This window comes from Gavia stellata, chromosome 8 (assembly GCF_030936135.1).
Source record: "Gavia stellata isolate bGavSte3 chromosome 8, bGavSte3.hap2, whole genome shotgun sequence".
Classification (NCBI taxonomy): domain Eukaryota; kingdom Metazoa; phylum Chordata; class Aves; order Gaviiformes; family Gaviidae; genus Gavia; species Gavia stellata.
The window spans coordinates 24,173,203-24,199,144 of record NC_082601.1 but is presented as its reverse complement, the minus strand read 5'-3'; the positions used below and the strand labels follow the sequence as shown (position 1 = coordinate 24,199,144).

At 39.9% G+C, this 25,942-nt stretch overlaps 1 protein-coding gene across 2 annotated transcripts in view; it reads right to left on the bottom strand.

The window, feature by feature from the left end:
- The window catches only part of RAPGEF4 (Rap guanine nucleotide exchange factor 4), a 160,842-nt gene that overhangs the window by 75,663 nt on the left and 59,237 nt on the right, over positions 1 to 25,942 (bottom strand). Inside the window, exons 5-7 of one of the 2 annotated variants that reach the window (XM_059820674.1) lie at positions 8,099 to 8,171; positions 7,048 to 7,065; positions 6,838 to 6,839 (exon numbers count right to left, since the gene is read on the bottom strand). In XM_059820674.1, coding sequence (XP_059676657.1) covers positions 6,838 to 6,839; positions 7,048 to 7,065; positions 8,099 to 8,171 — 93 coding nt within the window. Of the gene's footprint in view, positions 1 to 6,837; positions 6,840 to 7,000; positions 7,066 to 8,098; positions 8,172 to 25,942 lie in introns of both variants that reach the window. The other variant, XM_059820673.1, reaches the window with a different exon arrangement.

Genomic DNA, 25,942 nt, shown 5'->3' with positions numbered 1-25,942 from the left:
CTGGATCAATGAGCCCAAGGCCAATTGTATGAGGTTTAACAAGGCCAAGTGCTGGGTCCTGCACTTGGGTCACAACAACCCCATGCAATGCTACAGGCTTGGGGAAGAATGGCTGGAAAGCTGCCTGGCAGAAAAGGACCTGGGGGTGTTGATTGACAGGTGGCTGAATATGAGCCAGCAGCGTGCCCAGGTGGCCAAGAAGGCCAAAGGCATCCTGGCCTGTACCAGAAACAGTGCGGCCAGCAGGACCAGGGAAGTGATTGTACCTTTGTACTTGGGACTGGTGAGGCCGCACCTCGAATCCTGTGTTCAGTTTTGGGCCCCTCACTACAAGAAGGACATTGAGGTGCTGGAGCATGTCCAGAGAAGGGCGATGAAGCTGGTGAGGGGTCTGGAGCACAAGTCTTATGAGGAGCAGCTGAGGGAGTTGGGGTTGTTTAGTCTGGAAAAGAGGAGGCTGAGGGGAGACCTTATTGCTCTCTACGATTACCTGAAAGGGGTTGTGGAGAGGTTATTGCTCTTAGAAAATGAGGGTAACATTTAAAATAAGAATATTCCTTTAGCATCTGTAGGTTGCAAAATTCTGCCATTTTCTGCAAAAAGTTTAATTCATCTACCAAGAGAAGTCTTGCCTCCATCTCTTACCTGTCTTGCTATCATTGTAGACAGCTTTTCTTTGAGGCATTGCTATTCACACTGGCATTTGGAAGGGAAGCCTACAGCTGTGTATCATCTCCATATGGCTGGAGCTGGAGACAGTGATGTACCAAAACCTTCCCTGGTCGTTCTGCAACAATTTAGTTTATGCAAAGCCTACTTACATAAGCCAGCAGACCTACTAACAATTTTGTTTCCATTAAAGAGCTCTGATGACATATAAAGATCTTCGCATTTTTCATGATGAAGTTCATTACTAACATATGAAAAATTTATTTTTCACAGACTGCTACTCATCTCACACTCCTGCCTTCGTTACCTCTCCTGCCATATGCTGTCACCATGTGACTCACTGCCAGGGACTATATGCACAGCCTCTGCACTAGCCAAATTGTTACAGGCTGTGATAATGATTGAACTCTGAGTACTTCCACTTAGAGTAAAATGAAGAACTTGAACAGAACTCGAAGCAAATCACTTTCATATATGTGAAAATGGTGCAAAAATATCAAAGCAGCCCCTAAAAGCGATTGGTAGAGTTAGGACTGCATGAAGACATTATTTAGAAATATTTGCACATTATGCTTTTATACAACCAACTTTAAAAACAGAAAATAAAAGGGAATTATTTTTTTAACCCTATGCTAGTATTGTACAAGAGAACTGACCGGCAGAGAGCCCAAGAGAGGATAAGAATTAATGCACACATATCACTGGGCAGTTATATAAACCGTCCACATAGAAAATCAGTTCTAACACAGTTTTCATGTGAATGTTGGAAAGGTTACCACTTCCAAACAAACACCTTGTCACTGCATCTATAATCTTGTAGAACACTGGCTGCTTTCCTGCTCACTCTCTCTCTTTATTCTTTCTTGTAGGCTCACAATTTCATGAGTGTGTGAAACATTTCCCTTAACATTCTGCTAATGCTCTATCAAATTCCACATTTGACAATCTACTGAATATGTTAAAAAATAAGCTTTCTTCTCAGTCATCTGGGAAAAGTAAATTGAAATACAGACAAATCAGAAGTAAAATTATTGTTTATTGCTAGAGTAGCTAATATGGTGAATGAACATGATTATTACTGGTGTCTTGTGTGGGCTCTTCAAGGCTGCATCTAGTGAATTGTAATGTCATCTTTACAAACAGTACACTTTCAAATGCCCAGAGCTATATTTAAGTGCTTGAAAATTGAAATAAGTGAATATTCATTTGCCTGGCAATGATGAAAATTGCAATATTTTGAGGATTAAGACTTAGATTATGTCCTTCTCTGTCAACTGAAATATCTTTTCGATATAATTTTATTAAATGCATTTTGAGTTGATAAAATAGCAAATCATGTTTTCACAATTACTCCAATCATTTAAATGCATAAAAGTCAGCACAGCACCTAAGCCTTATTGAAAATTCAGTAAAAAAAAAAAAGAAATCTACATTTTATCACATCAAATTAACCAGGGAAGAAGATGGATAAAAAGGTGACTTTCAGAGGAGTATTTACACACATCCTATAGGAACTTTGCTATACAAAACTCCTTCAAATAAATCACTTCCAATAAGCTTCCAGTCTAGAGGATTTGGAGTCATTACATGAAAAACACAAGGGGGACGTTTCAGCCTGTAAGCTTCACGAACTCGAGCCATGTGTTTTTCGAATATTACTTCGTGCACTAAGGGGCGCTCCTGCAACTCTTTATCATGATAGAAACCCAAAGACAATATAGGGAACATAATGGAAATAAAGCATGAGAGAGATTCCAGAAAAAAGATATATTCTTCACCCAACAGCAAGAATGACTGTATGAATTTGCACAACTTAATCTGCTTATATCTTCTGTGTTCAGAATGGTTTCCTCAGTACAAAGGAGATGATGATGCCCTTTCCCTCTTTCAGGATGTATGCTTTCGATGAAGAAGGCACAAATTTATGTAGGTTTTAAACAGTCATAGAGATTAAGTTGTACAAAAAGAGAGCTAGCATGTTTTTTGAGGTGAGATGTTGTTTTAATTGAGTGTGTCACAGGAAAAACATATGTGAGCTGGTAATCAAAGTCCGTACCATAACTCACACAGGTAAGAGGACTTCATTAACACTGCTTAGCCAGCCTCCATTCTTGAAATTCTCTACTTTTGAGCAATTAATTTTTCAGCCTTCCTTTCAAGCGGAATTTTTTTTTGTATAGTTTCTTGAGGGTGTGGGGGTTCTTTTAGCAAACTGCAATATGGAGATTCCATTATGGAAAACAACATAAAACTTCAGCTTGGATCATTAGCATGGTTAGGACTTTTTAATTATCAACTACTTGAGTAAATAGAATAACTGTTATTAATCACAGACTTCTGTTCTTTCTGTGGATCATTCCTATCCTCTCTTAGGCACAGCATCGCCAGTTAGCAAAGGAGTTTAAGACATGTATTGTATTGACAGCAGAAAAAAGCATTCAGCACCACACTCCATAGGAGCACTCATGCTCTTGATGGGTCTGTCCTCTGTTCTTACCCTCATTCATTCCTGTGTCTCTACAACTCATTTCTGCAATGCCCTCTTCTTTAAAACTGTCGTATATCTCATGTCTCCAGAGAAGAATGGGCTATTTCTTTACTCATTTCCTACTTGGGCACCAGCAGAGGGTGTAAAAGCACAGGGGAGACAACTGTGATTTGCAGTTAGCGTCTGGCTTTATAATAATCAAATGTTGCTCTAGCAACTAGAATGAGCAATTGCAAGAAAACCCACATTCCTGTGTTAAGCATCAACACAGGAATGCCCAAACAGCCCAGGACCAAAGATGAACAGTGTGGGAATTCTGCAAACACAACACACACAGCCTGTGTGCACAAGCTTGCAGATACACTGTAATGAGCCTCTAGCGAGCCAGTTTCAACTAAGATTTTTCAAGGCTTAACAAAACAGTTTATTTTGTAGGGGTTCGCAAATGGCACCCCTTATGCCAGAACAAGCCCCAAACGTCGAGCTCCTAGTCCAAAGGACAGGATTGCTAGTGTATCACTGGGAAAAGCTATTTATATGTGCTATGTATTTTCCCCCAACATCAATGTCAGAGAGGTTTGATCCATTTCAATTTAAAGATCAGCCAGAAGCATACTCTCAGCATGGCAAATTCAACGTAAACAGTGAAAAAGTGGCCAAATTGTAAGAACAGGATCTTGTAGTGGGAAGCATCATGCAACCCTGCTGCCAGCTCTGCTGGTAATGTATGGAAACAGAACCACTACCTATTCTGTCTGCACCCTGGAACCCAACATCCCCTGTGTTCCAAGTACTCTTATGTATCCCTTCCAAAAACGTATTTGAAATTATCATCGATTTTGTCATTTTGGCTTTAGGTTATATTCATCTCACAGATCCAGCTATATTCAACTCTACCCCATGAGAATTTTCAAAAACTAGAGCTACAGAAACTAGTGTACAGATATTAGACCTACTAGTTAAAAAGACCAAAGCTGTGTTATTTTTCCTTATGTAAGACAGCTTCAAATTGACTTTGTTTCCATTCCCCAAAATATAACCGAGGACAGTAGCATACTCTGTCTCAGTATTTTATGCTCAATTTAACTGCTATATTGCATTAAATCATGTGCAATAATGTAACCCTAAATGCAAATGAATTCATGTTTGGTAAAAGAAAATCTCCTTGCTCCCTTCTCCAAATAATAGAATTTTTTTATAGATTTTAATGAACTAGGAAAACCAAACATCCCCATATGATGAGAAAATTTCAAGGCATGTATTAAAAGAAAAATCTTACGTTACTCATCAAAAACTAATAGATGTGACAGGAGAAAAAAATTAAGCTATGAAGATGAAACTCAAATAATTAGCAAATATGGAAAATCATCTATTACAGTCCTTGTAAAAGACTCAGCACAGGCTAAAAGAGAAAAACATTTATTTCATATTCCAGGAGTGGAATATATTAAATTTCATTTGAAGCAAATTATTTATAGTTATAAGCTTCCCTGGAAAATTAAAACAACACACACAAAAACCGAAATAAATGCATCATTATGATCAGAACTACTGAGGATGTTATGTTATCTCCTTCTGTCTAAGAGTGCAATGTTTTCTTACCATATGAAAGATTTTGAGGAACTTTCTCTGAATCTCAGAAAGTTCCTCACTCAGTCTTTTTCTGGAGATTACAGCGTAGCCTCTCCGAGCTGTATTTGTTGGAGTCCCACAGGTATCATTCTGGGAATCTAATGATACAAGGTAGTCTAAAGATGTCCTGCAAACACTTCCCTTTCCCTGAATGAATGCCCTTCCCTGACTCAGTAGCCATTTTGACATTCATATATCACCCTAAAATAAGCAAAATATGTAAAATATACAAACACACGGCTGTTTTCTGGTACACCGGTTTTTTGCATTTAGAATAGCTGGCAACAGTTCTGGGAATTTGGCCCTGCAATCCCAGTATCTTCCTGATCATTCAAAACTGACTGTAGGGCATAAAGATCGACACGTGTGTAAGCACTATAACAGTTGTACAGTTTAAAATTGCAGGAATGAAGCTTGCTTGCAGTAAACAAAATACTCGCATATTTATCTCTGCTGCACTTACCTTTCACTTAATAAAATTAAAGAGAACCGTGGCCATATGGCAAAAACACAGAACTAGGATTCATGAACCACTTCTATGCTATGTAGGTTCTTCTGCCACGTTTGTCATGGGACTGTCTGAGCTCCTCCAGGATGAAACAAGGTGACAAGCATCTGTCACATATTTACTCTCTCAGCTTCTCTCCAGAAATGTGTACAGTGTGGGAGGGAGAAGGATGGCTGTTTTATATATGTGTCTTGGGAAGGAAGTTAATATGGTTTGCAAAAGACCTTATCCCTGCAACAGTCATTGAACAGTTTGAGCTTGCCGCAGCCAAGATCTGTCTCCTACCTAGGTGAACATCACCTTGTTCAGAAAGAGTCCTTTTGTGCTAGAAAAGCTCAGCTATTGGCAGCAGTATTTATCACTAAACTTTGCTCAGTTTCTAAAATACTTTTGTACCTGAAAGTGTATACCACCCTTAGCTGAGCATCAGTGCCCATTACTGGGGTCATCACCTTCTAGGAAAGACTGATGGTTTTGCCTTGTTACCTCTATCTGCTTCAGAAAACACAACATCTTTTAGTTTGGATACTATGCCTAGTGCTTTCATTGAGAGGTCAAGCAAGACCCCTGATCTGGCTTAACTCCAAGTGCAGCACTGAAATGCCAGCATCTTAGAGAAGCACTGAGACTTAACTCATAACTGTAAAATGCTTACAGAATGAAAGGTTCTATCTAAGTATCTAAGAATTATTACTCAGTGCATGGAAAAATGTTTATTTTCATACAGGATAAGGCTGTGTCAGGAAGTGGTATAGCATTAGTGAGTAAGATTCTAGAAAAAGGAACTGCATACCATTACATTTATAAATTTAATAAAGGCTGAATGTGACAATTAAAAAAGGTCAGTACCCTTGAGGAAGCAGGACAGACAGACAAGGAGAGGTGGAAGTAGTTATTTTTGCATTAAGGAAACATACTAAAATATTCATTGTCTTTATCTGCTGTCAAGAGATGTTTTTTGTGTAACAAAAATACCTTTAACCTTTTAAAGACATCACACAAATGCATCCAATTAAACTCCTATGTCCAGAAAGAAGGCATCCAAGCATCTGTTTATTACTCTAACTTTTCTACTCCTGCCATAAAAAAAAATCTAAAAGTCATCAATCTTTACAGCAATGCCTGATACTATTTCTTTCCACTATTATAATTATTTTAAACCCAGCATAGAAATATTCATGAGTTCTTTCATGTGGGTCCTCATCTGGTGAGACTGAAGGTACAGAACTATTTTACAAGGGGGAACTGGGATGTACAGCTGCTCTCTGAACACAGGAGAAAATTCACTCTGAGCAAAGGTCCAGAACAATGCCTGTGCATCAGTTAAGACTCAGTTAAGCCTTAAAATAGGATTTAATTATGAATTTTATGATCCATTGGCTATGCACTGGTCTTGTCACAGTGCTGCTTTTCTTCTTTACCCTTAGCACCTTTCTGATAAAGATAGGACAACCAGATTGTAACACAAATTTCGGCAGCAGTACACTTTCTAATAACGCCAATCCTGAAACAGTTGCTTTCTCCAGTTATATGATACAACATCTGAAGCATGCTTATAATTTGTATACTGTACTCACATGCATCAACCACATACTTTGTATTTGCACCTGATTCTTTTCAATTTAATGCTGTATTTTTTGCATTTTTCATTACCAAATCCCACCCCTCATCAAAAAACAAAGGCAAAACTAAGTGGGATTTACCTTATTACAATTTTTAGAAACTTGGCAAAGAGCACTGCTTGACATACTGTCCTTATCTGGCATTCCTAGAAAAAGAATACAGAAAATAAATACATACTATACATTCTTTAAGTAACAGTGGAGATATTTATCAATAGAATAGGGAATTGGAAGGTTCAGTACTTTGATAACATACACATTAATGTATGATTTTTTTTAAGAGCAAACCAGATTTATTCAGACAAAAGTTCTCTCTTGTGAACACAAAAAAGACAAAAGTTAACTTGTGTAAATACTATAAACAACTTGCTGAACACAGTATTCTTCACAACTTAGTATCTGAAGTACTTGGAAGTCAAACGTGACACTGAGTTTGCACTTACTAGCATTGCTATGCTATGCTATCCTATTCTATGCTATGCTGTTGTTTCACAAATAGAACATATTGAACACATAACACATGGGATAAAATTTGCAGATGCAACTGCTAGCCATCAGATATTGTCCTGGTTGGCATCTAAATAATCCTCTGGCAACTAAATAAAAGTACCTTGATTTACAGAAGTGATGAGCTCCAAAGGCTGCCCTTGGATTCATGCCTACAACACTATCCCACAGTTTGACAGGTTCTCATGATACAGAGACATACCCAAACTTACTTGCTATGTAACTAAGGTCAGACAGCAGCATGTTTACTGCAGGCTGTCTGCCCAAGCACTAACCTAGGTTCCCAAGCAAGTTGTGTAGCCCATTCTAACTAAAAAAATAAGCCAGATGGTTAAATTTATTTTACTAGAAGGACTCATGGTCGTGTTCCATGGAATTCAAGTAGCAGCTATAACCAGTTAAATGTTACATGACATCATAGAGTTTGCTTTAGTCAAGAGGCCTGGCTCATAGCGCAGGTTTGTGTACAGCTCTGTGTACCCTTTTATACAGTTGGGAATGCAGTTAGGCAAGTTCCAAAGTATTTCATACTATATGCAGTATTAATACAGTCATAACACTGAATTGAATTTAGCATTTAAATTCCAACACCCAAAACCAGAGGACTTTCATCTTCCCTTTCTTCTCTTTCCTTTTTCTTCTAACATCTGATGTCTAGTTTCTCATACTTACTGTCATTGTTGGAGCCAGTTTCCATAACACCATAAGGAGGAGTGAGAAGTCCAGACATATACTGGCGATATTTCTGAAAAACAGTGATGGCACATTCAGTCAGATACAGATGTATAAAGCCATTCAAAGGATGATGTGGTATTTACATTTGTGTGTCTGTTGCCTTGTGCTTCACATGGCACACAAGCAATCTGAGGCAGTCGGAGATCTCTTTACTCTTAACACTACAAGGCCTGCTTTCTTGACTGGAGCACACTGCCTTTATTTTATCAAAAGTTGTGCTAAACCAGTTCCCTCCTTCATCTTCCCCAAAGCATGACTTTGAAGGTTCTAATAAACCAATATTGTACTTAGCTGTGTGATTTCCCATAAAGGCTGTTTTAAAGCTCATTTGAAATCACACTACTCAGCTGAACTCAAGCTAGAAAGCTACTTTATTATAGGGATGGAGACAAGGCTTTTAACTAAGTATTCATGAGAATCATGTACCACTACAATTTTGGTGTCAGATTTGAAATAGACAAGATTTAGTGCGAAAACGCTAAACATTTAATTCCAACACACTAAGTTTGGTTTTCAGAAACTACAAGGTAAACGAAACACACAAACTCAGCACCTCATGTTATGTATACACATACACAAAAACTATATTATCAGATGAAACTTTGTAACTGTAAAAATAATGTCCCTTGTACCACTGTAAACTACATAATTATAACTGATGTCAGTAACTGGTATTTTTCTTCAGTGAATACTGGTGACATGATCAATAAAGCTCAAAGCTCTGTCTAGGGCTTAAGAAATTCACAGAAGCTAAAAGATAACACCAAAGGAAAAAATCGTCCTTTTATCAAATACAAATCATTCAATGAATAAGTGAGACATTTTTGTTTTCAATCATACTATATTACCGTCATGCTTAAGGGTAAACAATTATAATTCCCTTTTGGAACTGTCAGAAAACAAGCTTGTGCAACAGGGATGCTGATGATCAGTGTAAACAAAAAGTGTCATGCAGTCCTTAGGGTGTGCAGTGAGCTGAACGTGAACAACCAACCAGCTGAAATTCATGCAGGTTTCAACTAAGCACACATAATAATTGAGACAGAAAATTTCCCTCATAGTACAATTTTAATTTAAAAGTTTTCTCCTTTGCTCTATGGAGCTGTTCAGATGTATTCACTTTTAAAATGTTGTCTGTTGGATTTTAACAGATGCTTGAATCATCCTTTTAATATTTCTCTTTCTTGGAAATAGATATGAAAATTTCATCAATTCTAGCACTAAAGACGGAATGTCTTTGCATTCTAAATAATAACAAAAGCTAGAAAGATTACATTAATCTTAATAATCCAATCCTATTTTTAGACAAGCTATTACATCCTGAAGCTTAGTAATGTATTATTTAAATCTCACCCATAATCCAGATAAATACTCATAGGAGCAAAACTATGTTATATCCCTGGTCAGTCACAAAATAAATGCTACTTCATTTGAGGATAAAACTCTCCTATTTTCTTGCCCAAACGGTTCACTGTCCCATACTTTACATCCAGTCCTATGCCTGGAACTCAGTGAGAGGAAGAACATGAGAAATAATTATTTTCTCAGTTCAACTAGTAAGCCACACACATAAAACAAGGGAAAAACTCATTTTGGTTGGCCAAATGAAAAAAAGGAAAGCATGTCACAAGGGGTTGAAATAACATTTTATTCAACCAGTAGATAAGTGTTTTGTTCTACCTTATACTGAATTTGGTCTTGAAATGTGATTTAGAAATGGAAAATTGAAATGTTTCATTTGGGATATGATAAAACAAATTTTATAGCGTTTTTTCCTTTTGTTCGTCCTCACCGTTCAGATGATACTTATTTCTTTGTTCTGTTTTTCCTAAAAATTTTCCATTTTCCCAGAAATATATTATTAGGCCACATTTAATCCACCTTGATAAGGAACTTGATTTTTAGGAAGACAGTCATTTTCCCTTTTATTTCCTATACCGCGTTCACAGTCATCATACACTACATGGCAGTTTCCCTTCTGATTAATTCTCTGATATTTTTCCTGATTATTCTTCTCATGAAACAAAACATAGAACACACCATATAATCTCCAAAAGATTTGGGGGCCTAGCTTAACAAAAATATCTACAGGTAAAATAAGCCAGAATTGCATATAACACTTTAAAGGAGGTACCTAACGCCATTCAACCGCACCTCATGCTCAGGATGTCAAAGCCCACCAGGAACAAAAGCATGGGCTGCCAAGGACTTCAACATTGTCATCTTCCACATGAAGGTCCCACCCTGCCATGGGATGAGTCTACTTATGAGTCTGATGCAGCAAGCCCAGTGAGTAGTGTTGCCTGTGAAGGAGTTGAGGCAGCATTACCAGAACTATCTGCGTATCTGGAAGGAAGGCTGCTATAACTGCCTACACATGGTCTGCCATGAAGATACCTTGGTGGGGTGCGGGCTGACATAGGAGGTACAATTTACACCTAAAATTGTGTCACTGCATCAGCCAAATTAAATGTCAAGGGACACTTATTTGTCAAGAAGACAGGAAACACTGTTTGCTGGGAAACCTAAGTATCCAAAGAAAGACAAAAGTAACTGCATAAAGATTCGCAATATCAGAAGGAGTAATGAAGTTCCAGGCATGAGACCTCTCAAAGCTGAGATAATGAGGAAAACACAATACTGACTGTGAGACCTATCTTGTTACCATAATGTCTGTAAATGAAAAGAAACTGCAATAAGTTAAATTGTACTGGTAGGTGGCATTTAAAATCATTCTGAAATTAACAGACTAAATATGTACAAAAGGCTTTTGAAAATGTATTCCACTGGTGGTATGAACTCTGGAAAGGCTTTCCTTATGGAAGACAACAACAGCTATCAAATCATCATAAGCTTATTTATTACCAAAAGTCTTCAAGTTCTGTAAATCCAACATGACAGCAGGTTTTAAAACTACACTCTGTGACCTATTCACTGTCTTCAGACTTCTACCAATTTATAAACTCTATCATGCAACAGCTTAAAGATCAGACACTTCCTGCATCTAACCTGGCAGCACGAGTAATAAAGACAGTGTTTTTAGTTCCAGTTACTTACGGCCTCATATCTATGCAGTGGTGAAAATTAACACGACCTTTTCAGCCACTGCTATAGCCTAAAGCACAGAAGAGTGCTGACAAGGAACAGTTGGGGACGGGAGAAAAGGAGGAAAGAGAATCACACCTTGCCTTACTGGGTAGGTGCTGTGGGTGAATTTTCATACCAACAGCTTTTAAGGCCACTCATTGTCAAGCTTTTCAGTGTGTTCCCTTGCATGCTCTTATATAGACCTTATTTGCAGGTAGCTGCAGTTAGTCTCAGAGGTTTTCATGACTACAATAGACCTTCTTCTACTCCATGAACATAATTTGGTGTATTTTTATATGCTAATGTTAGAAAGGCAATTATTATGATTTTGATGCAAGCTATCTCTAAATTCCTTATAAATTTTTCTAGTGTACATAACGTATATAAAATACGTCTTTGTAGTTAGTCCCTTCTCTTCTGCTGCAAGTACTGAAGAGCTAATACCTGTTTAAAGGGAAAGAAGAAGCAAAAAAAGAGTTCTATACGATACAAACTCTCCAAAACAAGCCAGGTACATGTGAAGAAAATAGATGAGCCTTTGTTGTCTTCCATGTGCATTACGTAGCAAAACCACAGCACTCTAACAGGAAAGACTCACGACCGATGAAGGGAAGACCTCCTGGGTATAAAGCTTTGAACACAGGTTCCACACCAGATAGTCCCCTCCAGTGCAGCAGTTCTCCAGTCAGCAAAGAGTATCCGATGGGCTGTGTAATAAGGACCCAGGTAGTGATGGTCTGTAGCGCTAGGGCGTCAAGACAGGCTTCTGATGCTTCCCCACCCCAAGGTAAACCTACATGTGGCCAGACACTAGGAAGTGAGTGTCTTGTAACATTGGAGAAAGTTTTGTAGACCACAAGAGGTGCTTGGCTGAATACATGATCTCTTTCTCCTTCTCTTTCTCCCCCACTCACAATTTCAACCCACAGCATCACTTTTGACCAGATGCACTTCTGCTGCCTCCTGTTCTGCCTACCACTGGCAGCAGAGAAGGTGACAAGGCAGAGCCTGCATTACTTGCAAACTTGGGAGTAACACAAAATAATTCATTTCAGTTGTAGAAATCCTAGGCCAAACATCAAGGTGCCCTTTCCAAACACGCTTTTCAAAACCTTCTGTAACTATTTTATTAGATGCTGTTATTTTTACTATTACTTGAGTTCTGCAATCCTCCTGTACTAGCTGTACATACTCCTGTAATAGTTTCTCTTGGGGAATACATGCTGTAGCTTGACAATGTCGGCCAGCTTCTCTATTTTCTTTTGACAATAAATAATTGATCACTGATGCTCTCAGTACAACTCTGTTCTTCCTCTAAGTTGGCTGGGACAGCCATACCATTTTGGCAATGAACCACCTCCCTTGTGAGCATTACTCACAAGGGTGCGTCACTCCCATGGTGCATTGTTTCTTCTTCTCTTTTCTCCAGAACAAAAAGGAGACATATGAAAGAGCCCCTGAAGATCTCTGGACCCTCTTTTCACCCACCAAACCAAGCAGAGATTGCTGTCTCAAAATCTAGACCTTTGCCTTTAGATCTGATGCTCCAAAGATTGCTCTTCACTGAACTAACTTGACAGGTAAAATCTCAGGTCATCTGCCTGCTATCCATTAGTGTTTTCCAACAAAAAGTGCCTAACGTTCTTACAGAATTTCACAAAAAAAGCCCCCTGATAATCATATTCAAGTTGTTTTTCACCCAAATCTTGTTACAAAGGGGAAACCAAACAACACACTTGCTACTGCCCGATAGTATGTGTTGAGACCCACAGAAGACTCTGGCATAATTCTGATTTCAGATACTGTCTTCTTAGCACGTTTACAAATTAGTAAGCATATTTCTTTTAAGCAAGCTCAATCAGAAAATTTCCACACGTTTCAGGTCAATGCCACTTAGCTGGATATCACAAAAAGGACCTGACCCGTGGCTGTTTAACATTGGATAGTAAATTGTTGCTTGAAGCTGGTGGTTCACTCTAGAACACCAAGTATCCTGCATATTACTAAATAATTGCCTTTGTTGTTCACAGAATATATATATTCACTATCACTCACAGTATAGGTAAGAGAACAGAACTGAGGTATTTCTAAAGGAAAGAATAAAGACAAAATAGGAAAAAATAATGCTACAATAGTGAAAACATACCTTTATGTATTGTGGAAAAATGGAAAATAAACCATGTGAAGATCTTACCACAACTTACTGAACAGAGACTGTTTTGTATATGTCAGTCTATCAAGTCATTAGAATGAGATAGACAAGGCCTGAAATAGCAGAAGTGAAGTACCATTTAGTCATATTTAGATAAAATATATACAGGAAATGCCTGTGCTGAAATTGCTGAATCCTGATCCCAGAATTAGTACAGTTTATATAATAGCAAATGAATGTGCATCTTTTCCATTTATTTACCTATTTACCATCTTCTGAATGTTTCTGCATGGCTCTAATCAACTATGCTTTAGATTTTATTTGATCTCTTTGTTTTGGAAGCATATATTTTTTCTGTCACATTCCCACTTAAATCAATTTATTGTGCTTGAAAAGCTCTGTGCGCAGAATTTGCTTGATCACAGAATCCCCTTGAGTTTCAGCCGAAAAGAAAAATGCACCCAGCTCCCTGAAATCATGCCAAATAGGAGACTTGGCTACCAGATAGAAACCCAAAGATAAGACTGCACTGCAAGAAATCAAATCCAAAGATATTAGAGCATGAGCAGTGATTAAACAAATTACACAGCCTATTCTGCTCCATCTAATTTAAATATAGAAATGACATCATGCAGCCCTCTGATTCTGTCTCCTAGAGAAATCCACTCAGGAAATGCAGTTGGGTGGAGACAGGACTTGGTTGGGAGGGGTGGGAAAGATTGCATATACTTAAAAGAGGACAAAGGAAATATACGAAGAAGAACAAACAGTCAATTTGATTTACGTGTTTTCTTTTACTACACTTGTGTAACCATAAAATAAATAATTTGTTTATAGGAAAAAATACAACAATTTAACTGCCTTTAACATGAAATTCAAGTTTTCAAAAGTGGCTGAAAAAAAGCATTATACAATTCCATATTTACTTTTTCACAGTGATAGCTGTGTTGAATTTGTTCACTTTAAAATCAGATGATGATGACTGTCAGTGGCAGTGCTTCAAACTCAATACAACATCAGATAATCAAGCTGTGCACTCCCTTCTTCCCCTTTCATTATCACTTGTAGGAGAGAGGCAGCAAATCACACCTTAGCTGGAAATTTCTGAATGATGCAAGTGGCAGAACAAAACCTCACTCCTCTTCAAACTGTTCAGCAACGCTAACAATTGTAAACCCGCATCTTCATTAATAAAGCCAGCAGATATGTCTTGAAAACAAAGAGCAGAACTACTAAGAAAAAGGTATTGTTTTAACATAATTTTTCTTACCGCTACAACCTTTAAACCTACATTGACAGCACTTAGATCAAGCTAAGCCTGACATCATCTCATGGGTCATACACAAGGGAAACCTGTTCCAACAACAATTTCCTAAAGTTCTGGGTACAAAATACTTCATTTTACCCTCAGGCAGTCACACCTCCTATTTTCAGATACACTATTTTAATGAGGGGAGAAGGAAAGATGTGCTCTTTCAGGTGAGCTCAGTCTGAGTGTGCTACGCAAGAAGGCAGTGTACAAGGAAGATCAGAGACAGGTAACATGAGACTTGCAAATACAGGATGAGGCTGGCTTTGTTCAGCTCCTAGCCTGGGCAGCTACGGGCTACTTCCTGCACTATTTCTTCCATATGGTGTGCCTCCCTGAACTGAGCTTTAGCATTTCTCTGGAGCAGAGCTTCAGCTGAGACAAAAGGTCACACCAGGAAGACATTTATGTTTGTAAAGTGCTTGGACAGAATCATAAATTCTGTAGTTGCAGCAACATAAATGTCTTGTTTCTGATCACATATCTTAACCTGCAGAGCAAGCAAAAAGCAAGGGTTGTGTGTAGTAGAGAAGTCAGATGTTAGCAAAAGCCTCTAAACCAAGTTATTGTTCCACCCTGAGGTTGCCACCTTGCAAATACAGAAGGCCTGATACACGTGACCAACATATCTTTGCATGAATGTTACGAAAAAGGCTTCAACTGAAGAAATGTATGTGGAACTAGGTATGTACCACGGAGACAGAGAAAAGCTGCAAACCTCCCAGTGCAGGCTGTGCTCTGACAGTGGGTTGAAGTGATGCTCCTCTGTAGTGAAATCTGTAAGGTCACCGCAAGGCCTGTGCAATACTTAAGTCCTAAAAATAGGTTTTAAGTGCAACATAAATGACACATTGGCCTTATGTTGACACTGTGTGCAGCAGTGGTTTGACTAGGCTGACACTTCAGTGTGGGCAGGAATTTTGTATTAAAAACCTTTGTTTTCTATTTATTTCATTTTTTGAATGGGAGTTTCTTTCACAGTACAATATATAATCACAAAAAATGGTCACCTTGATTTTCATTCCTCATTATCAGCCTTCATTCTCACTATGATAGTCATGTTATCTATCATCAAGATTAAAACAGCATTTGAGATATGCAGCTGGGCACAGTAATGAAGATGCACTGTAGATTTTGTTAAGTGGAAAAAATAGTAAAGAGATGTTAAGGCTGAACCTACACATGACCAAAAGAGAAAAATGAAACAAGAAGAACATGAAGAAAATGGAGACAACTTACAAGATAATGAAGGGTAAAGTACTGAACTAAACTGAATAATAATCTTTCCAGAAAAAGAAAGAAGGGTGGAAGGAGGAGAGTATGCCATCGTATCAGTCTCCTCCTCTGTCCAGCAGAGCCCTGAAATCAGTTTGACTGGGGTCCAGCTTTTCTAAGTTCTGCACACAAAATGAAAGGTCAGATCCTGTCTCTCCCTTCTCCCATCCAGAAAGGCTCACAGTGCATTTAGAGGCAGGATGCAAGCAGGCAAGTGGCACAGCACAAAAGGTGCAGAATGGCACAAAATAACTAAATACAAAAGAGGATGTTTCACCAGGTTTTTTTGTTCAAACAAAGCAAGTAAGATTATATCAGAGCATGAGGTAACTGAGAACAAGAAGTTCACAGCTTTGGCATTCACCATAGGCCAGACCTCCAAAGGCTGAAACGAAAATGCTTTAGGGAAACAACTCTCCCATCCAGAGGAATGGCATTTGTTACATTCTTGCACTAAAGCTATACGAACAAAAAGGGATGCAACTAATAAAGAAACTGAGCCAACACTATCCCAAACAGAGGTTTAACTAGACATAACCAGATTCAAAGACACACAGTTACTACTACTAAGTTTACGTAGAAGGACTACACAAATGATGATGAGGGAAGACTGTAAACAACCAACTGTAAGAGAAAGAGAAAGGGGTTCACTGAAGACTCACTAACAGACCATTAAACTTGGCCATATACTATGTATGTAACAACACAGCAGTTCTGTGAGGCAATTTGGCAAGGAAATGCCACATCTGAGGGGCAATGAGAAAAGCTGATTCTGGCACCAAGATTCCTCCAGAAACAATTTGCTAAGCCTGAGCATCCAAAACCTGTCAGCACAAACGCCCAAGTACTGGCCCCTCGGGGGAAAGACAACTTCTGGCAAACTGGCTAAAAGATGCTCTCAGTGAAACATTCATGGCACTTAGTTTGCCATTCTGAAAGACCTGGCTTTTAAAAGTATATTGTAAAACTTAGACTTGGTTTTAAAAGTTATCTATTTGATAGCAAGCTCACTAGGAATTGAATCAATTTTCTGAACTTTTATTTTTCCATTCCACTTGGGAAAACAGTCAATCCTTCTGGGTACCCCCTCGCACATGGCTAAAAATAATTTCATTAGCATACTGAAATATCAACCTACCCCACTAGATGGATAGGCTTAATACAGCCAGGACGTACACCAGATCATTAATTTTGAAAGTAAAACATCTTTCTAGTCCACTGCTTTCAATTGTTTATTTCCTAGATATCTTTGTATTTCCTGCTCCTTCTTTATGGAATCATGTTTTATTTGTTTGTTTAAAGGATGACAAAAAGGTATTAAAATAAATACGTCAGGCTGGGCTGGGGAGGCCCCACCACCTGCTTCTCATGAACCCTGGCTGTTCTTGTTCCAAACCCATTGGAAACAATGTATTACAAGGGATAATATTTACACAAAGCAAACAGCAGTACTAGATAAATATGCTGGTTTTACATGGAGAGCAAACTAAATTGGTTTTCAGTAGAGGAGGAAAAATAACAGTGCCCAGTATTACTGCACTACGATTTTAAATAATTTCTGTATATTATCAGATGAAGATAAATGGATTGTTTAAGACTTACATTGCATGAGTACATTTTGAAAATTCAAAAAGACTTAACAAGAACATTACAAAACTCTTTTACAATGCTTTGCTAGGAGGATACAATAAATAACCCTGGCTCTGGCTGTGCAGGGGCAGCTGAGAGGAGAGGGCATCTTGTCCACTTGTCTTTCTGTCCATACCTTTTACCCTGAACAGTCCCTTATCATTTTTCCAATCTTCTCATTAAAAGCATACCCAAACAAACTTTAATTGTTGTTTGTGTAATAATTGTGGCCACAATGTGCCAGATCTCCTGTACTCAACTGTAGGTACAAACACTGTTCTGCTGGTCTGCTTTCCTAATGAAATGTAACCACTTTGCCTGGCAGGAAACTCCTCCCTTTTCTCCCTTCTTCCCAGTAACTTCTTGATTCCAGTGGAAAAATTTTAATCAAATTTGAGAATGGGCTCAAATAAGGTCCTAGAAGCTAAATAAAAATTATTGATAGGAGAGAGATCCCAAGTATAGTGTCGCTATTAAGGGAAAAGAGGGCAGCACTCTGTCAGTCACCTCACTGGGTAACAGGCAGCTTGACCAGCCTGTACACACACACCGGCTGGCTAACTGAGTGCTCCCTCAGTAAGTTTGCAGACAACACCGAGTTGGGCGGGAGTGTTGAGGAAATGGCCTCAGGTTGCGCCAGGGGAGGTTTAGACTGGATATTGGGAAAAATGTCTTTACTGAGAGAGTGGTGAAGCACTGGAACAGGCTGCCCAGGGAGGTGGTGGAGTCACCGTCACTGGAGGTGTTCAAGGAACATGTGGATGTGGCATTGTGGGACATGGTTTAGTGGGCATGGTGGTGGTGGGTTGAGGGTTGGACTTGATGATCTTACAGGTCTTTTCCAACCATAGTGTTCTGTGATTCTGTAATCCTCGTGGGTGTAACTCCAAATGCCACATACATTGTCTACCATCAAGTAGGTACATCATAGAAGTTATGGGAAGTATTGGTGGCAGGAAAGAGTGAAAATGGAAAAGAAATAAGCTTTTTAACTCCTTCCACTCACAGAAAAACTTCTCAATCATTTTCATTGGCTGTGATTATATTTATATCCCAAACTTATTTTGCAACTTCAATTCTTATTATTAGCAATTCTTTTAAGTGTTTTCATTATGACCATGCACCGATGTCCTAAAGTTGCAATCTTTCAGGTTTTTGTGGACACCAGTATTGAAGGTGCTAAGCATCTGAAACAGGCAGCTCTGGCTTGGAATGCATTGCTATCGCCAGCTGTTGCAGGTGAAAAATCCACGTGGGCATTCTTATGCACTCCTGACAGAAGAGAGGCAGGTTTTACTGAGAAGTAATCTGCTATATTTCACCCTTTTTCTGACAGCAAGAATAATGATTAATTCTTGAAGCAAATGTACTGCTATACGGGGACAAGACTTTCAGTCCCTCTAGAAGACAAGACGAGGTCACTGGTAATACTACAGTTAGAACACTTCTTAACTGAAGGGCTACCTAATTTGCAACAGCCTACACTTCAGTCTATTTTTGTAGGGCTCTTTCTCTGTTGTGAAGTAAGACAGACAAAGCTTGTTATTGTCACTTTGATACTGTGTATCCACTCACCGTTCAAAGAAAGTCTTTCTATAGAATATGCAGTAAAATAAGCTACAGCATGAGTCACACTGCAAGAGTCCATGCTTCTTGAGTGTTATGGGGCACCAGAGGAATCAAATGACTTGCATATGACAACAAGGCATTATCCACCAAGCCACAAGTGTAATTATAGAACAGTCTTTAGAGAAAGGTTTCATTAACAGAGAGAAAATACTGCCTTCACATCTAAATCCACTTCACATAATTATTCTGTATCTTACAACTCTAAAACCATATTAGAGACAAGTTTTGCAAACCATATTGTAATAAAAATCAAACACATTGGAAGTAAGGCAAAAATATTTTTTCCATATAATTTTTTTTTTCACATTGGTAACTGCTGTTTATCCGATCTGTCTTCCTTTGATAGTACTGAGGGGAATTCAGTGTTATAGAATAAGGAAGTTGTACACGCATCTCGAACATATTTAACTGGCTAGTTTTCAATTTACAAGTATTCCCCTACATACTGCTAGCTGCTTGTTTAGGGAGCATCACAGAACACAAATTTAGCATTATACTGTCTCTTCAGCTTCATAAACCTCAGAGTTCTGTAAAAATCTTGGTATCTTTCAGATAAGATAGCCACTGCAATCTCTGTCTTATATAAAAGATTATTATTTGCATAACTCCTGTGGAGTTAAAGTCCATTATATACACCTGTGTTGGAATGGATCCTCAGCTGACATAAATTAACAGTTTCACTGGCTTCAGCAAAACTGATTTGTATTCACTGATCTGTTCCAATAGCACTAACGATCATCTGTCTTCTGATAGGAAGGCATACTGTCCACTAACTAGTACTGAAGACTACATCTCAGGAATCACAGAATCACTACGGTTGGAAAAGACCTGTAAGATCATCAAGTCCAACCATCAACCAAAAAAACCCACCACCATGCCCACTAAACCATGTCCCACAATGCCACATCCACACGTTCCTTCACAACACCTCCAGGGATGGTGACTCCACCACCTCCCTGGGCAGCCTGTTCCAGTGTTTCACCACTCTCTCAGTAAAGAAATTTTTCCTAATATCCAGCCTAAACCTCCCCTGGCGCAACTTGAGGCCATTTGCTCTTGTCCTGTCGCCAGTCACTTAGGAGAAGAGACCAACACCCACCTCTCTGCAACTTCCTTTCAGGTAATTGTACAGGTCTCCCCTCAGCCTCCTCTTTTCCAGACTAGACAACCCCAACTCCCTCAGCCGCTCCTCATAAGACTTGTGCTCCAGACCCCTTACCAGCTTCGTCGCCCTTCTCCGGACACGCTCCAGCACCTCAATGTCCTTCTTGTAGTGAGGGGCCCAAAACTGAACACAGGATTCGAGGTGCGGCCTCACCAGTGCTGAGTACAGGGGCACAATCACCTCCCTGCTCCTGCTGGCCACACTGTTTCTGATACAGGCCAGGATGCTGTTGGCCTTCTTGGCCACCTGGGCACACTGCTGGCTCATATTCAGCCGGCTGTCAATCAACACCCCCAGGTCCTTTTCTGCCAGGCAGCTTTCCAGCCACTCTTCCCCAAGCCTGTAGCGTTGCATGGGGTTGTTGGGACCCAAGTGCAGGACCCGGCACTTGGCCTTGTTGAACCGCATACAGTTGGCCTCAGCCCATTGATCCAGCCTGTCCAGATCCCTCTGCAGAACCTTCCGACCCTCCAGCAGATCAACACTCCCACCCAACTTGGTGTCATCTGCAAATCTGCTGAGGGTACACTCGATCCCCTCAACCAGATCATCGATAAAGATATTAAACAAGACCGGCCCAAATACTGAGCCCTGGGGGACTCCGCTTGTGACTGGCTGCCAACTGGATTTAACTCCACTCACCACGACTCTCTGGGCTCGGCCGTCCAGCCAGTTTTTTACCCAGTGAAGAGTGCATCTGTCTAAGCCACGAGCCGCCAGCTTCTCCAGTAGAATACTATTGGAGACAGTGTCGAAGGCTTTACTGAAGTCCAGGCAGACAATATTGACAGCCTTTCCCTCATCCACTAGGCAGGTCACCTGGTCACAGAAGGAGATCAGGTTGGTAAAGCAGTACCTGCCCTTCATGAACCCGTGCTGGCTGGGCCTGATCCCTTGGTTGTCCTGTACGTGCCCTGTGAGCGCCCTCAGGATGAACCTCTCCATAATATTCCCCGGCACCAAGGTCAGGCTGACAGGCCTGTAGTTCCCCGGATCCTCCTTCCGGCCCTTCTTGTAGATGGGCGTCACGTTGGCAAGCCTATTGCATTGGCAAGGAGATCTCTGCCATATTCCCAAGTATGCCACTCGCTCACCATAAGTGATACTTGAACCATAACCTGTTCAAACTGGGAAATGTGAAGTCTGGCTACCCTGTAGCCTTAAGGAGATTTGCTGTTCATTTCTGCAGTGGGAAATTTCATCTTTGTGAAGGGCCACATGCAGGCAGCCTATGTTCCAGCTGTGTCCTGGCCCTCTTCAATTCCCAGGCTCTGTTGCATTGCCTTACCAACAAGGAACACGGATAAGCACAGGACTTCAAAGGCCCCCACCACAGCCTTGATGCTACAGAAGAATCGCATAACAATTTCAGAAATTATTTTCACCTCCAAACTTTTGGAACCTACTGTGATTTCCTAAAGCAGTAGACAAAAACTCTATGAAATAGGTATGACATACTCTTGCTACTGTCTTGAAAAATACCTGGTGGTGTTTTCTCACGGCAAAATCACAAAGTTTTCACATCACCGGTATCAGCTAAATTTAGCAAACTTGACAGGTATTACAAATCTGACATGATTAGAAAGAGCAGCTTAAACAGGCCTGCAGACCTACTGAATGACTGCACTGCCCAGCGAGTATCAGTAGTGCTAGCTTCAGATAGAGCTAATCCTTCCTGCAAACAGAAGCAAGTAGGAAAATCCAGACAAGAGAAGAAAGTGTTAGTGCCCGAATACTTCATAGGGAATCATTTGTCAACAATAGCATGGATCAAATCTGGCCTTTTAAAAAGGAAAATTGCTACAAGTGTCCAAAGGTGCCATTTTGATAAAGAAGTGAGAAAAAAAGAGCAGATGTAAAATTAACTAAGATGCCAAGCAAGACCAACACTGCCAGCACAGGCCTGCTGATTTGCTCTCCCTCAAGACAGAAACTAAGGGTCTGATGCACCAATGTGTTACTCCGATTTCATGCCAGTGTGACTTTTTTCCAAGAGATGTAAAACTCAAATAATGCTCATATACCAGGTAAATTAGAGCAACAGAGATGTAATTCAGGAGAGGTTTCCACAGTGTATACTAGTAGCAGAAGGAGATGATGGTGGCCAGAAGAGCTGTTTCAAGCTACCAGAAGACAAAAGGTAAAAGTGACAAGACTTTGGACTCAGCTGACACTTTCTTTGTTGAAGCAGCAGTCCCAGTAGAGAAGCTGATGGTCTTTCCTCTAATTTGCACAGAGCTACATTTTATCTAGATCTCTCACCATCTCCCTAAACAGTTCAAAGAACAGTAACACACATGCATACAAACAACTCCTAAAGTGGCTCTGTCTAGTAGAAAAGGCTACAAAGAGTCTGACCCAAATAATCTCTGAATTTATCAGTATGTTTTAGAAGTTTCTGAAAGATAAAAGATGTATCGCCTTAGAACTATAATTCTCAGTGTCACATGTTAGGCATTTCTTACTAATGAGAATTAATACTATGTTTGATGTGTTCCTTTATGGTTCTCTTCTCATGCCTTGCAGCAGAACTGTCAAACCTCCGCATCCAGAGGCCAGTTTTGTGGTGACCCCTTGTCACACAGCCCAGGCCATACTCTCTTCCTGTGCGGACAGGTGGCAGAGTTCAGTTTGCAGACACTGAAACATCCTGAGGGGCAGCAGGAGGCAGTTGGCTATTAGGCAGCATGGTGGCCAAACAGCTGCTCCTTGGTACCTGACAGGAAAAAGCCGTAAGCCAAGTAGAAAGAACCTGCAGGCCTAGAGTGACCAGTTGGGCACCAAGGTTATTCACAAGGGACTCTTTAACCTGAACTCTATAATCAGTCCATCACCATCCCTGTGAACACAGCCCAGTGGAATGCTACTGAATTAAGTGCTTAATGACTGTAAAACACTTCAAGATATGTAGATTAAGGATCCCATAGAAGTGCTAACCAAAAGAATATTATTCTGACATTGCATTCCTTCAGGAATAGACAGACAAACACTACAGTACATAATTGGGCTGATATCTATTTAAATACAGATCATTAGAGCTCTCCTGAGATTGCCATCAGTGTCAGTAAACGTATGTACAAAGAACTACTCATTTTATTATCTTACAATACAAAAGCCCATGCATCTATCCACAATGATTATATATTCAGTACATTCCCTTTAATGTCAGAACATCAACTGTGTTTCAGTTGAGATTTAGCATTCATCGTCACATTCAGGCAAGTTTTGTCTTGCCTTCTCATCTCCCACATTTGATCTGCCTCTTAAACTTGGCATTTCTAGCAACCTCTCCCAGATAGGTTTTAAAAGTAGATTCTTCTCTCTGCTCAATAAGCAAGAGAACAGTATATAATTTTCTGTTTTATGTACAACATCTGGCACTGTACAAAGAACCATTGCAAATCTTACCAAGGCAGCAGAAAAAAATAGCTGAAAATCCTCCTGTACAGAGAACGGCTCTGCAGCACTGGCTATAAAACCTATTACATATTATATGAAAGGTTAGCAGATTTCCTGGCAGAACATAGTACAGTATGTGGGATTTGATTGCTGTACAGAAACAGAGCACTGAGAGAGAGGGCCTTCCATCAAACACTAAATGACAAACCTCAGTCTGCTTTTCTCTGCACTAAATAAAAAATGTCAAGAGAAATCTAGCAGGATTCTACACTTGCTAATGTTAATATTTTGAGTGATAGCCTACACAAAGCATCTGCAACAAAATAACCTTCCCTATTTAACTGGCAAACAAGCTGAGGGTACAAAATTTCCCAAAGCACCAGAATGACTTAAGCAACCACTCTCCATTTACAGCAATGACTTAGGCATTTCAGAGACTACACAGCACTGACATTCAGTGACACCAGGGACAGAATTTAAAGATATTTAAGCATTCAGAGACACAGTTACCTAAGCACTGGCCCTCTTAACAATCCCACAAGAAGCATATGACAACTTGGGTCTTCCATGTGAGTGTATGAACTCCTATCTTTATCTAGCCTCCAACTCCAATAAGAGGGTTATTAAATTAAGATGATCCTCTATTCAAATACAATCTTAAAAAGGGGAACCATGATGGAGAAGTTCACGTTTGCAATGACAGCACATCACAAGGGCATGCAACTGCTGGTTGGGACTGTGCAGGGAGCGATCTTACAGTAGCATTAGAAGCTTCTAAAGCTGCAGAAGACAAGACATTTGGTGTTTCATTCAGTTGTCCAAGCAGAAAGCAGACTGCCCGAATCAGGGGCCCAGTGAGGCAAGAAGAAAACTTGTTTCCCTGGTTGCACAATGGTAGACATCCCTTTCTCAGGGACTCTGGAGAGCACAAGTAGGATGAGAGGGCATTTGTCTTCCAGGGACTTTTAATTGCTTGAACTTTCCCTGTTAATAAAGCAATATTGCTTTCCAAACCTTTCCATCCAATTCTAGCTTTTCAGTTGTCTGTCAATTCTCAACTGCCACATGCTCCTTGAAGAAGCAAACTCTTCAGGAGGAGTCTGGGAAGGAAGTACCTGAGACACTGTCAGTGTCAGTGTCTGAAGCCAGGACTAGTCCATGGAGCCTAGATAATTGTCAGGGTTTTTTTACAGCCGCTGTCTGCAAAAGCACTGCCTAACTAGGAATCAAATACCTACAAAAACCTGTCCTACACATTTGTGGAAATAATAGCCAAAATTAACTTGGATTAACTTGGAACGTTGCCATGCACTTATGTAAGGTCATGACATCATATGGTTACTTGTCGGTACTAATATTTACTGAAGTGGAATAAAGTGCTATTCATGAGCTAAAAGCCAACCCAATGTTTTATTCAGAATTAAAATGCTTTTTCCAAAGAGAATGGCTTTTCCAAAGTGGTAAGCACTGGGCCAGTTCTGTTTCCTTTAATGTCAGAGGCAGCTTCTGAAAACAGCAGCTCTAATTGGAACCATTACGCTGGCTGTTTAGGGCAACTCCAGTCTGGCAAGCCACCACTGTCTCCCCGGGTGATGAATATGGCTAAGGGTAAGCAAGCAAGCTGGCACAAAAACAGGAGCTTGGGCACAAGGGTAACTAGGGATTGATAAGGCTCTCCTGGCTAACTGGAAAACCTTTTCCCATTGTAAGCTGGGGCAAAGCTGGAGAAACTCTGTTATGATAAACTACATTTCAGAAGCGTTCTGCACAGAGGACAGCCAGGACCATCACTGAAAGACCAGTAGGAATTTTAAATAAAATTCCATTACGACAAAAAAAAATTCTGTCCAGCAGCATTACAGGGACTATATATTCCTCCCAGGCCTCCTGTTGGCTCTTACTCCTGTGCCCAACATGTCATCTTCTTGGCCAGGTCTGCAAAGACTGGGGAGGGGGCCCTACTGTAAACAGGGATCAGTGAACAAATTTGCGTCTTTAAGAAATTGCTGTAGAGCCAAGAAAGAAAAGCCAGAAAGGGGCAAGGCAAATCTTGAGATAACATTTGGCTCTTTGTAACATCAGAAAATAGCCACATTTTTCTGCACAAGATGAGTTAGACATTTATAAAAGTAACCA